Source organism: Colias croceus, chromosome 2, assembly GCF_905220415.1.
Source record: "Colias croceus chromosome 2, ilColCroc2.1".
Classification (NCBI taxonomy): Eukaryota; Metazoa; Arthropoda; class Insecta; order Lepidoptera; family Pieridae; genus Colias; species Colias croceus.
The window spans coordinates 1,280,686-1,295,322 of record NC_059538.1 but is presented as its reverse complement, the minus strand read 5'-3'; the positions used below and the strand labels follow the sequence as shown (position 1 = coordinate 1,295,322).

Genomic DNA, 14,637 nt, shown 5'->3' with positions numbered 1-14,637 from the left:
TGAGTGGTCACTACCCAAACCAATAATGGAGCTTTTGTGTGGAATCTTTCTTAGCCCAAGAAGTTGAACAGCGGCTTCAGTCAAAAATGAAGCCTGTGATCCTTGATCAATGAGACATCTTAACGTGATCAATGAGCCTGTGTGTGACCTGGCATTAACTAATGCGGTGGCAAGTAAAACTTGTCCACTGAAACGTGAAAAGCAGGCTCTGATATTATTAATATTTTTTACCTGTGTTGATGTAGATGCTGTTGCTTCCTTAGCATCTGGTTCTGCCTCACTCATTTGAGGCACCGATGGGAGCGATACATTTTTGGGATGTAGTAAGGAATGATGTTTCTTCTTGCAAATACGACACCTGGAAGACTGGCGACACGAATACACATTGTGACCTGCACCAAGACAATTAAAACAAAGATTTTGTGATTGGACAAAATTCCGTCGAGTATCAGTCATTTCTCTTGAAAAACTTTTACAATTTCGCAAATGATGATCATCAGAACAATAAATACATTTTAAATTTGAAATATGAAACGCTTTCGATGTAGCATTAGTTCTATATTGTTGACTATTATGTTTAGCTACCTTAGGATCAATAAATTCTAATGAACGTGAACGGATTTCTAAAAATTCTATAAATTCTTTATATGTTGGTAATAAATTACAATTTTTACTACTTTGCAATTCCCACTGCTTACGGGACTCGGAATCTAATTTTAAACTTACAACATAAATAACAATAGTGTCCCAAGTACTTACATCTATTGACAAATTTTTAAGTGCAAACATACATTCATTGGTAGTATCTAATATTTCGCGTAACGCTGTAGCTGATTCAGTTGTTACAGTTTTTTGATTCATAAATTTCTTTAAGATACAATTGGCAAGATACTTTTTGTTGCTGTACCGATCCTCAAGCTGTTTCCAACATAACTTATAATTTTCTGCAGTTATTGGTATGTGTCGCAAGAACTGTTCCGCTTCTCCAGTGAGTTGACATTTTAAATAATGTAAGCGTTGAACGTCATCCAATGTAGGGTTACTATGTACCAGTGACAAAAACAGGTCTCGAAAGCTCGTCCATTCTGCATATTTCCCGGAGAAATGTGGGATAGCAATCTTTGGTAATTTAAAACCTTGTTGATTCGAATCTGTAGCTGTGGTGCTGCCATCTGCCGCATGATGTACATAGGTTGATTTAACAGTTAAATTAGCTCGAGCTTCCCGCAACTCATACTTATAATCGATATATTGTTCTTCACAATTGCCATATGTATCAGCTTTGACATAACTAGTAGCATTCAATTTATCACTTTCCGAAACTTGAATAATTTGCGTGTGAGTTTGCAAAAACTGAGACCAAAGTTCCTCAAGCGCATCCAATCTTGTCGCTAAATACGCATCATTCGCTAAACGTTCTTTAGGCGATTTCTTAAAATTAGATCTAGCTTTTGTAATTCGATCATATATATTGTTTTGCACTTTAATATAAGATTCCATCTTTGACAATAAACAAAATGAATATATAAAAAACTTTATAAAAATCTCAACGTGAAATAAGTACCTATTTGAAATACCTATGTAATCTAATAAATCAAATATATTTAGTATAGAAAATCCGAAATAGATTTATAAATTCAATGTTCATAAAGTGACAATTACTTATTCACAGATTATAATACTTATGTAAGTACTTATAGTTATTTAACTATACTTAGATAATTGTTTTAAGATTCAGCTAAACACGTAACCTTGAACTATATATAACAAGTTCACATTACATCAATCTTTAAAGTACAAATCAATTATTTGGTTATAGCAATTAGCAAATTTTATATACGATTTACACTTAAAGTCCCAATACAATATTAAAGTCCAATTATTACGATATTGCGAATGTACTCACGGTTTGTCCACTCATTTACTCACTCACAGCACTTATACACAAAATAACCTCCAGGTGCAGATGTGAAGACACGAAACCCGATGATAGAACACCCAACTCGATGTCACGTATTATTAGTCGTAATCCACCAATAATTATTACTTCGATATTGTCGTAACTCCAAAGCCAGTATTCTCCAGTATCGTTTTATATTATATCTTATATTTTATATCCGGCAATCGTAAGGACCATGAATATAAACTCCCTTTTTATGTATCGCTTTGAGTTTAATTCCTTCCAACAAACGTTAAGATGCCACAATACACAATGAGCAATTTAAGTACACATTACTTTCTTTAGCACAGGTTTATATTAATTACAACACAAATTTTGGTATTAGATGTGATCAATACTCAGACGCTAAGATGACACAATGACAATGCATATTACAATTCGCGTGAACAAAAATATAAAATAAAGTGACGGTAGGTCGTAAACAAAATATATTTTAAAAGTTTGTTGTTATTTAAAATATATTTATATAGTTTTTTTTTTATTCTAATTATTGTTGTGTTTATTTTATTAGAATCAAAAATTACATAACAACAACAATTTTAACGTCCACAACAAAATTTTAACAATTATAGTCAAAGAGTTGTCCCATAAAATCCACAATTGATTACCTACCCAAAAAATCCATCTAAACTTAAACTTACCTTAACCGGCTTACACAGCAGCATCAGCTTGTCGAACACGAACACGTATCTCGAGCGCAACTTCTGGTCCTCGTGCGCTTTCACCTTCAGCTCGCCGTCGAGGAGTAACCGCCCGTATGCCGCAAGTAACGCCCCGCCGGCACCGAGCTCACCACCGTCCCAGTCTATTATGCTCTCCTGGTAGTTAATAATTAGATTATGGACAGTACCACAAGAAAAGTAGTTAAAAAAAATGTGTGCGAGTACTAGTGTACACACGTAAGAAGTGAAAGTGTGAAACTTCTTTGTGACCTTATTTTTCAAAAAATAAATTTACTATATTATGCAACTTTACAGAAATACGACGAGTCACGCGTGGTAGGAATAAGAAAAAGATAGCGCGTAACGGAAAAATGTCACGCGTAACGAAAAAATGCTACACTAAATCTTTTTTCCAACCCTGATAAAGAAATTTCACTTCAAAAATATATTAAATATAATAAATATGTAATAATTGTAGATTTGACTGTGTAATAGACATAAAAGTATCATTATATTCGATATTCGATAAATTAATTCCTTTATACAAACATTGCATATTTATGGGAGACTTTAATACATGCCTCCTTAAGAAGGACAGCCGTTCTCGTAGATTGTTGTCTATTGTGGACTCGCACAACCTTAGCTTTCTTCCTCTCAACTCCACACATCATGTCCCGAACTGCGTGCCGTCGCTCCTCGACCTTATAATTACATCCTGTCCTGATCTGGTGTATCAACACGGACAGCTCCCTGCTGACGCGTTTTCACACCACGATCTCCTGTACCTGTCCTGTAATATCCGCCCTCCTAAAGAAAAACCTAAATTCATCCTTCGTCGAAATTTTAATGCTGTTGATATAGATGCACTTCAACGCGATGCCCGTAACATTGATTGGTCTCCGCTCTTATCTTCCGCTTGTGTAAATGAAAAAGTGGCCTTTTTTAACAACTGTTTATCGAATCTCTACGATGTACACGCTCCACTTCGGCGGATTAAAATAAAACATTTACCTGCTCCATGGCTTTCTGAAGATTTAAAATGTCTTCTCAAAGCTAAAGCTAGAGCCAAGAGCAAGTATAAGCGGACAAAGTCTGACGAGAGTCGTGAAAGGTACCACAAGATAAGGAATCGTTGTAATACATGTTGTAGAGACGCACAAAGACGATACTTCCATGCCTCTGTAGAGAGTGGTGATCCTCCCATAATATGGAAATTTCTGAAAACGTTGGGGATTGGTAAACAGCGTAATATATCCAATAATGCTTCTTTAAATCTTGAACTACTGAATCAGCATTTTTCGAATACCCCATTCGTTCTTAATAATTTAAATAAGCAACTTACATTAAAATCGGTTTCAGAAACACCAGCACCTAACTACCCACCTTTTGTGTTTAGATGTTTTAGCGAGAATGATGTTAGGCGGGGTGTATTATCCATTGCATCGAATGCTGTTGGCAGCGATTGTATTGGTCGTAAAATGATTCTACCCATCCTAGATCTAATAATCCCGGTTATAACTCACATCCTTAACCATTCCCTATCCACTAGTACTTTTCCTAAGTCCTGGAAAGACTCCCACCTTATCCCTTTACCTAAGAAAATAAATCCATCTTCCTTTTCCGATTATCGTCCTATTTCTATCCTGCCTTTCCTATCTAAAATCCTTGAAAAGTTAGTATATGAACAACTACATAGATTCTTAAACCTACACGATCTCCTTAATCCCTTCCAGTCCGGTTTCCGATCCGGTCATAGTACGGCCACTGCACTTGTTAAAATAACCGACGATATTCGTCATGGAATGGATAATAAAAAGCTCACGGTTCTAACATTATTGGACTTCAGCAATGCATTTAACACTGTCGACTTTGATATACTGCTGAGCATATTAAGTTCTTTAAATATATCGGCTTCAGTAAATGACTGGTTTTACAGTTACTTACATGGGCGTCGTCAGCGTATACGTATAGACGAGGTTGAGTCGTCATGGTGTGATGTTAGTGCTGGTGTCCCGCAAGGCGGAGTCCTGTCTCCGTTGTTATTTTCAATATTTATTAACACTATCTCAAACAGGTTAACGTGCGACTACCACATGTATGCCGACGATCTCCAAATCTATACACAATCTGCCCTTGATGATTTACCCCAGGCAATCGTTTCGGTCAACAAGGACTTGAGCAGCATTGTAACTTGGAGTTCGGATTACGGTCTTCTAGTGAATCCCTTAAAAACTCAAGTTATCATTGTTGGCAGCCCTTCCTTGATTGCAAGGGTTAACTGGGTGAATCTCCCTCCTATTTTAGTCGACGGCACACCTATTCCTTATAGTGAAGCCGTAAGAAACCTTGGAGTGTACTTAGACAGCACTCTCTCGTGGAGCTGTCATATTAAGGAGGTATGTAAGAAAGTCTATGCAACTGCTGGTTCACTCCGTCGTCTTCAATATTTTCTTCCCATCCCAACCAAAATTCTCCTAGCACAATCCCTCCTTTTACCCATACTTGACTACGCCGATGTAAGTTATGTTGATATTTCCGTAGACCAATTAAACAAGCTCGAACGTCTCCAAAATCTTTGTATCCGCTTTATATTTGGTCTGCGGAAATATGACCACGTCTCTGAGTTTCGTTCTCAGCTCAAGTGGCTACCCATTCGATTTCGCCGGGATGCTCATGTGCTGCAACTACTATACCAAGTTTTATTTAACCCCAAAACACCAAAATATCTTAAGGAAAATTTTGTGTTCAGAGGAGAAAACGGAGACTCTGTCCGCTCATCGGAAATGCTCCGGTTAAGAATGCCAGCTCATCATACAGGCTTTCTGGGTAACTCCTTCACTGTTCGTGCAATTAAATTATGGAACGCATTGCCGGAACCAATAAAGAAGGCGCAATCTCTGAACATTTTTAAAAATATGGTTCGTGATTATTATTTTTCTCAATTACCCTAGTATATTTATATCTAAGATTTATATTATGTGTAATATATTATATATTTTATCAGTATATAATTATATTATATTATTTTATCTCTTCTCATATGCATGTAATCTATTTATGAATGTATGTATATTAATTAATTAATTTTGTGGCTTGTATATTATGTTGTTATTTTATTTCATTTTTTTATAACTCTTCTTGTTTTTATTTTTGTTCATATATTTATTTATGCTCTGCCCTACTCCTATCCCTTACTTAATTTCTCTCTGTACAACCGGTTGTCTGGAAGAAATCGCTATTTAGCGATAAGGCCGCCGTTTGTTACAATGTATCCTAGTTTAAGTCTCAATTTGTAATTTGTAAGAGCAATAAAGTATCAATAAATAAATAAATAAAAGTAGGTAGTCATATTTTAATCTTTTATGTGCAAATTAAAATGAATGAAGTATAAATAAAATACGTGTGGCACTCGGGGACTGCCGCGGTAAAGCTATTGCATGCTATGCCTTCAAGCCACACCTCCGCCTGTCGGAGTGGGGAGCGTGAGGTTTTTCGTTACGCAATTTCTGGATTCGGTCCCCGCGCTCAAGGCCCGCGATGGAAGCTATGCAATAGCTTAATTTTTTTTATCTTAACTGCTATTCTAATGCCTTAGTGCGTTATAAGGCATCTGACCCATCATATTTATAACTGAGATATAGATAGTCCTTTAAATATTCTATGCAAGAATTTTAAACACAACAAAACACCAACTGACTGAAATTTTACTGAAAACATACTGAAAATTTTCTGAAAACTTATATATATTACCTGCACTTTAGCCAGCAACGCGAGCACCTCACTATCCCTCTTCACCTCATTGATGTATTGCGCCACATCCACCATAGCCTCTTTGGCACGCTCTAAACCTCGGAATTCTTCATGATTCTGCAAAACATGAAATGTTCTAGAATAATAATGTTCGGGCATAAAAATGGATTTTTGGATATTGAGGAATTTGGCATTTGAAGTATAAACTGAGAACTTTGACAGTAATGCAATGACTCTTATCCTTAGAAGGCAGTTCATATATCAGAACAAAATAAAATCTCAATTTGTTATATTTTATACTAGCTTCCGCCCGCGACTCCGTCCGCGCGGATGTCGGTCTTCGCGTGGATGGTTAATTTCTCCATTTTGAGTACCTAACTCTGACAATGACATCTTATAAATATCTATTGGACCCAAATACGGCTAGGCTTATAATAATACGCAACATGTGTTCGCGGTTCTACAGAACAACGTCTATGGATAAAACTGAAAAATTAAGATAAATTTTTTCTACGTATTTTTCCAGGATAAAAAGTATCCTATTTTACGCCCAGGATAATAAGGTATAATTATACCAAGTTTCATCGAAATCGAACCGTTAGTTTTCACGTGATGCCTTCACATACAGACAGACAGACAGACAAAAATTTTTTTAATCACATATTTGGGTTTGGTATCGATCCAGTAACACCCCCTGGTATTTATTTTTTCAATATTTTCAATGTACAGAATTGACCCTTCTACAGATTTATTATATTTATTTTATATATTAGAGATCATAGAAAGAAAAGAGAAGGTAGAAAGGCAGAAATATATTTTTTCTGAGTTTTGTTACATATTATAGTATAAGTATTCATCTGAATTGTCGCATACTATAAATCTTTAAAAAAATATCAACGAAATACTTACTGGTTGAGTTTCTTGCACAAGTTTATCCAAAAGTAAATGGTATTTGAGTATCCGCTGCATCGGAACCGATAAGATATCGCGCAACTGGATGCGACCGTCGCTGTGCTCTTTTTGACATTTCTGAGGGTACAAGATAAAATTAAAGTTAACTGAACCTGTTTATAATTATTTCTTGAAAATATTACTGTAAAAAATTAACAAAAAATAAAAACTAAATAAAATATCTAATTTATTTATATTCCAGTTTTTTTTTTCTTAACCAAAAACAGGTGAGAGGTAAATAAGATCCTTTCAAATGCAATCAGTGAAATATTATTTTGAAGAAAAGCAAATATTTGTTTTGCAATCCATCCAATCTTCTAAGTTTTTAACTTATTTACCCACTAAACCTCTATACTAACCGCGAGCTGTTTGCTAAACATCGGATCCCTAGCGTCCAGGGTCTTCAACGTATCCTGTGCTGTCGTTAAGTTGGAGCAATAATCCCCATATAGTAGCAACTTTTCCCTCCAAGCTAGGAATACATCAGCTAGCCTCGGCGCCCCGCTGCCGGGCACGCACATTTCGGTAGCAAGACGCAATTGCCGTAATAGGCCCGTGTGGATTTCGTGCAGTTCCTTAAAATAACGATAATACGATGATATATTATGTACATATGTATACGATATATTTTTATATAATTAAATTTTTAATTTAAATAAACAAAATACATATTTAGCTATTTTTGTTTTCCAAATATTTGAAAAAGGTCGGAAATGGCGCGGAATCGAATTTATTGGAAAAATCGAATTATAAAGGTCAGATGTGACACACAACAAAAGGGTGCGAATCTCGTCTCATAATTGAATTTATTCCACTTGTTATTCGAAAATCGGATTATAAAAGGTCAGTGTGTGACATTGATCGGATTATATTTTCAGTGATTTTTGGGTTATTGTTATAAATAAACAATACGGATACTTAATTTTGTAATCTAAGTACGGATACTACTCGATAATATAGCAATGTAGTTACTTCACGTTGAGGTAAAAAGATGTTTACAGTAATAAAAGGAAAATAAGTGAATAACGTTTTTATAATATCAACTCGTGCATTAATTTATTAATACATTGCTCTTATTGGAATTGACTTCTTAGCAGAAATCATGCGAGAAGAAAGTGATGAAATAAATAAATATATTCAATGCACGGTGCATTTAATTTATAATACAAGTAATGCGATGCGGTTTGTTTCCTGTATTGAATATTTCACATTCAAAACTGTGATTGATCTAGATGACTAAACTAAATTTTAGCGATATGAAACGATTCTTACAAAATAACAGAATTTATTTTTCAATAATAATACACTAACAGTTATGTGTTTATTAAGTAAATACACGTACCTTTACACCGAAGAAAATAACTTGCATATCTTGCGGCTTCAAGTACGGCGTCAGCGGCCGCAGAAAGTATTTAATTATTTTGCTCAACACATCCACATAATTGCACTCTGTATCTACTAACTCTCGTATAACATAATCCCGTTTCTCTAAACTATGTGAAGACGACGCTAGCTGCAATTTAAAAATATACATTATCTATGGTGTTCTCATCTATGGACCATAGATAAGCAATTAGCGAAATACCATTCTATGCAATGCTATGAACACAACTAGTTGGCGGTAAAAAAATATGGAAGCAGAAGTAATGAGCGTAAAATAATTCTATGTATGCGTGCTATGATGCGTTTTTACTTATTCTCTTGGAGTTTATGTAAAATTTTACACATCAATAGTTTTGTTTTCTATGTCTTAGTGTTACATTACACAAATATCAATTAAGTATGTAAATTTGATAGATTTTATTAATTCGAAAGTAGTACTCAATATTTAAAAAATGCACATTATATTTATTAAAGATAATCCAAACATCTGTCACTCATTACCTCCGCCGCCCAAAAAAAAAACTTAAAAAAAAAAAAAAAACGAAAAAACGCACTGCGGTGAAAGCGACGGGGTGCGGTGCGGGCGGTTCGCGTGCGGGCCCCTTGACCACGCACAGGTCGTGGTAGATCTCCTCGTCGTGTATGCGCGCGCAGTAGCTCGCGTACTCGTTTACCTCGCGGCTAGCCAGCGCGCCGCCCGCGCCTCTGTACGCCCCACACAACGTTACATACACCATACACGCTTGGATTAATAACGCCTAAATTAACGCAAAAAAGTGAGGCAAAACATAGATTGATGTACGCGTACGCATTACGTGCAGCTTATGGGCCACCGACCACAGTCACTGATGGCCAAAGACAAGCACTTGACACATTTTATTTCAAATATTTTGTCGCGGACACTGCTGTAGCGAGCGGTCGCCACCGGCCGGCCAACGTTGTTGACTTGCCATTTACCAATATGGTTTAGTTTGAGTTGCCTCCCTTTTTTGCGTATATTCGGCTAGGCGTTATTATTCTAAGGCTAGGCGTTTCAAACAGCTCGATTTTGTGATGCTTTTTTGGAACTTAGACGCGAATATAGAAATAGAATATGCATTTTCTTGTGACAATTCATAAAGTAGTACTAAACAATAAACAATAAAAAATTTATAATAAATCTCTGCATTTATTTAATGGATTCTTTGGTTCTATATTCACGTCTATGGATGTGTGTACCAAATCGAGCGGTCCAAAACTTTATTCTCTATTTTGTATTCCAATCTGAGTTTTCATTTTACTTTTGCGTGTATAATATACATGGATAGCATAAGGCGTCGTGTATTTACATTGAATAAAAATAAAATATAAACAAAAAAGAAAAGTTTTTTGATCATTTTACACACATAATTTTCTCCGACATTTTTGTAAACATTTCTTGATAGTATCGTAAATATATTTCAATCATATTTGAGATGACTGATATAAAATGAGAAATTACTCATAATACATTGTGCTTTGGTTTCAGTAAAAGTTCAGTAGGCAATTAGTCATTTCTATAGAAAAAACTGCTATTATATTCGTAGTTTAGAAAATAGGTATTTTGCTACGCGTTGTATGCCGAATTTTAAGTAAAATAGGTTTAAAAACCAAAAATTCTATAAGCTAAATGATATTTTAGTAAATCTGCTTTTTCCATATACATAATATAATACGCATTTGGGTCAGATTTTATCATGAAACGAGGCGCAACTGCTACGTGGGCGAGTCTTAACGCTAACAGTGTTATCGAATATTCAATTAAGTTTATGCGATCGATAATTATAAGTTTAACGACTGTACAGTCTATACATAGGTTAACTAATTCAAAAAAGTGTAATACCAGTTTAAGTGAAGTCTAAGGTTATATGAACGTCTTTTTCGATTCCTTTATCGATATCCTTACAAATATTAGCAAACACCTATGAAGTATAGGCGCTTATGACTCGATCGATTACCCATACATGCGCAAAAGATAACAAAAATTATCGTCATTAAGTTAACTTATTATAATTATCATTAATTGATATTTGATTTGCTTTCAAGAAGAATTTAATTAATATCAATTATACAACAGTGATAACCCTAATATAGTCCGGGGCATGCACTGTATTTCCTTTTACATTGAGGCCGCCTGCCCATAAGTTCCTGCAATATCCGCTACGTGATTATCTCTACGCGACATTTCTGTACGGCGATACGGTTCATAGCTGTTGCTAAGCGAGAAATCACTCTAAAACCGTCCTAAAATCAAGGCTAAATTTAACTTCCTAAAAATCACTAAACAACAGCTGACGTAATATAGGTATGTGCACGCTACCAGCACATAACGTTCGCAAAAAATAAACCATCATAAGCGGTCAACTCAAAAAATCAAGCTCAACAGCACACTACAAATCTGAGCGGTAAAGCGATTGAAAACATCGCCACCTCGGGCACTTCCGAGTTGAGTTTCACATAGCAGAGGTCCTCGTATATCTCCTCGACTCGTTCCTCGCAGTTACTGCTCGGTATCGTGAACTGAACCCAGGGCACATCGCTACTCTGCGTCTGCACCGTCTCGTACGACGGCGGAATGTCCAACGACTGGCACGCGCTACTAAACACCATGATATCTTGAATCACGCAATGGGCTTACAGGCTAACCAAATATACCAAGTTATACTTACACAGACTGCAGGTCTTTGTATATGTCCTCCTCCGATTGAGTTCTGTTCGCTGAGAATGGCCTGCAAAGCATTTGCATGTTAAATAAAAATACTTTGAAATATTATTGGTATAAAAACGAAGATCTGGACTTATAATAAAAAAAAACTCTTTTTATAAACAATAAATGAGCTCGAAATTATCTTACTTTATACTTTTAGCCAATGCTTTAGGACATTGACTGAGTTTGGCGAGCGTGCAGAGGACTCGGTGGAAGTTGGACAGGTCAAACAGCATGGAGGGGTCAAACAAGTCTGTCTCGCGCAGTTCAAACACTTCATGGCACGTCCGCAGGAACACTTTGATGTTCCTCATGCATAGGAACTGGGAACAATGAGATATGGTCAAAGATGGTACAGATGCAAGAGTAACACACTTTACAAGATACAGCATCTGCGTTAAGATGTAGAAGCCCTTCTGGCTAACATCACCACACAATAAAAAAAATTACAAGATAAATAATTGATTTTATGAAGAACACCATTTTTTTCTATTCATATAAAACATAATGTCAAATTATTATTTATTAAGCAACTTGCGCCATTAAGCAACTGCTATTTTTGAAATCCAAAAAATTATATGATAGTTATTTATTATATAAAAGCGGATAGTTCAAACAAATATGTACTTAACATGTCAATTATAACAATCATCTTTTGTAACAATATCTTATTTTGCAGAACAGTGATAAGAATTCACACAAGCAATTTGTTCAAACATTTATTGCATTATACATATTACAATATCAACTCTTTAAGAGTTAGTTTTTCCGGTTTACATAAGTTTTTGCTTCACAATAAGTGATTGTATCGTATTTTGAAACCATATTGAAATTGTATATGTGACTTAAATTTCAAATTTCACTGTTGAGTCTAAGAAATGTTATAAAAATGTATTGAGGTCAGTAATATGATATATCTATTGTCTTGCTAAATTCTGTTGAAATCTGTACACTTTCAGAATTCAGGCTATGCTATACTTTGGTCAGTTTTTACGGCAATTCATGCAGTAAATTAACTAAGCCCAAACAGACAAGGCAAAAAAATTGTACTCATAAAAAAAATATACCGGCTGAATTGATAACCTCCTCCTTTTTTGAAGTTGGTTAAAAATATCATCAAAGGGTTGTGTCATCAATGTGATGTTATGTTGAAATATTTAATCTTATTATTGATCATATTACTCATTTATGTGCAGCAACTCCTTATTTAGAAAAATATAAGGAGTTTTCAGTAAATACAGATAGCAAAAAGATAATCTTTAAATAACTATTTTATCTTTATATATTCCACTTAAAGATAATGTGCATCGGTTCAAAGAAATATTTGACTGAATAATATTTTTGTATGAAAATATAAATTAAAATCAGATCAAAAAAGTTTTGGAAATAAAATGAAATGAAACATAGCTTCTCATTTAGCAACCTCTTAGCATAATGTGTTCCGCAAAAGTATTTTTTAATAAATATACTGAATAGATTAGATATTTTCTTTTTTAATATTCTCAACAACTTTAATTAAATAAAGAAATAGGAAATCAATGTGAATTATTGCTACTAATAAATTGTATTAGAGTGGATGCGACCTATGAATATTTTACATGACCTTACAATTTAAAATTAAAATGTTTAGTCTTGCCAATATCAGTGTCTAATAAAGTGGGTCATAGCCGTTAAAACATAATAATAAAATATATAGATAATAATCATTTAAAAGATGGTTTTAATATTTCTATCCATAATATAAAAATGAATCCCAAAATGTGTTGGTAAGGGCATAACTCGAGAACGGCTGAACCGATTTCGATAATGCTTTTTTTATTATATTCCTTGAAGTACGAGGATGGTTCTTATGTACAGAAAACGTTAATATGTACCACGGGCGAAGCCGGGGCGGACCGCTAGTAATTAATAAAAAAAATTAAACATTTCTTGAATAACAGGAATGAAATTTAATTTGGTTTTCATTATTATCATGTTTGTTTTTTCATACTCATAAAATAATTTCTATCATTATACCATATACATACCAAATTGCTGAATTTATGACAGACAAAAACAATAGGTAGAAGACTCACAATACATAAAACAAATATTTATAAAATAAACTATATTACTAGAGGGTATCATGTGTAGGACGATTAACATTAATGAATAGGGGGCAATGAATGGGTCTCATTCACAACTTGTGCACAGATAACACACACAATAACTTACTGATACATTCAATTTGAACATCAATGACATTCACCATTCATCAATGTATGCATAATTAATTATCAGTATTTATAGGGACATAACTGTACTACATAACACTGTAATATTAATCAATATACATATATGTAGTCCATATTTGACTGAACTGTACTGGCAATAAAATTACTAATAGTATTTTCGTGGAAATATTGAAAATCAATATCGAAAATAAACAGCGACAGAATGCCTTAGTAACAAAGGCGACAAATTTATTGAGTAATAGTTGTGAATGTGGGCATTTTGCAAGTCGCTAATTTAGCAACACTCATGCGTGATTATTGCATACTTTCGTCAGTTAGGCGGTAATTAGAACGAAGGTCGCATAGCTCGATACATACCTGTGCCATCTGGGGGCGCTGATTTACGTCCTTCATGTCTATGCACCCCGGATGAAGGACATTTAAAAGGTTACACAGAAGTACTCCATCTCGCAGCGTATACGCTAAATCGTGTATTTTACTCGTCTCCCAATTCGCCTTATGATCTGGACGTAATAATCCACATCTCGTAAGCCAAGCCGCGCACTCGCGCCACAGATCCTCGCCACCAGCTGCCATGGTTCACACACTGAATACACTTCACATCGATAGAATCTTATTTAAGCTCTGCTTTTTAATAATCAACAGGCCATTATTTAACAAGGGTTAATTGATAATTGACATACAAATTGATACAATAAACATACGCCAGCCATAGCCGAACTGGTCTTTTTGACAACTAAATTCCGGTGTGGTCATTTTATAAAATATTTGACATTTCCTTCCTTCCACTTTGCCATTATGCTTAAAAGGCCCTATTCACGGTTCAACACAACCAACAATCTGCTGAAACAATTTGTTGCAGTCGCGATTGAGCGTTCTCTACTCACGATTCATACAACCCTCAATCTGATGACACAATTTCATTCCGCGATTGCTTGCCACAACGTGTGCGCGTCACGTTGATGCCTGGCC

The 14,637-nt window shown here is 34.9% G+C and overlaps 1 protein-coding gene across 1 annotated transcript in view; it reads right to left on the bottom strand.

Annotated features, from left to right (window-relative positions):
• The window catches only part of LOC123703002 (protein vav), a 28,236-nt gene extending 13,847 nt beyond the window's left edge, over positions 1 to 14,389 (bottom strand). The window contains exons 1-9 of the mRNA XM_045650871.1: positions 14,023 to 14,389; positions 11,579 to 11,754; positions 11,394 to 11,453; positions 11,155 to 11,320; positions 8,666 to 8,836; positions 7,683 to 7,898; positions 7,282 to 7,401; positions 6,373 to 6,489; positions 2,602 to 2,778 (exon numbers count right to left, since the gene is read on the bottom strand). Coding sequence (XP_045506827.1) covers positions 2,602 to 2,778; positions 6,373 to 6,489; positions 7,282 to 7,401; positions 7,683 to 7,898; positions 8,666 to 8,836; positions 11,155 to 11,320; positions 11,394 to 11,453; positions 11,579 to 11,754; positions 14,023 to 14,241 — 1,422 coding nt within the window. The 5' untranslated portion in view covers positions 14,242 to 14,389. The remainder of the gene's footprint in view (positions 1 to 2,601; positions 2,779 to 6,372; positions 6,490 to 7,281; positions 7,402 to 7,682; positions 7,899 to 8,665; positions 8,837 to 11,154; positions 11,321 to 11,393; positions 11,454 to 11,578; positions 11,755 to 14,022) is intronic.
• Positions 14,390 to 14,637: the final 248 nt, after the last annotated feature.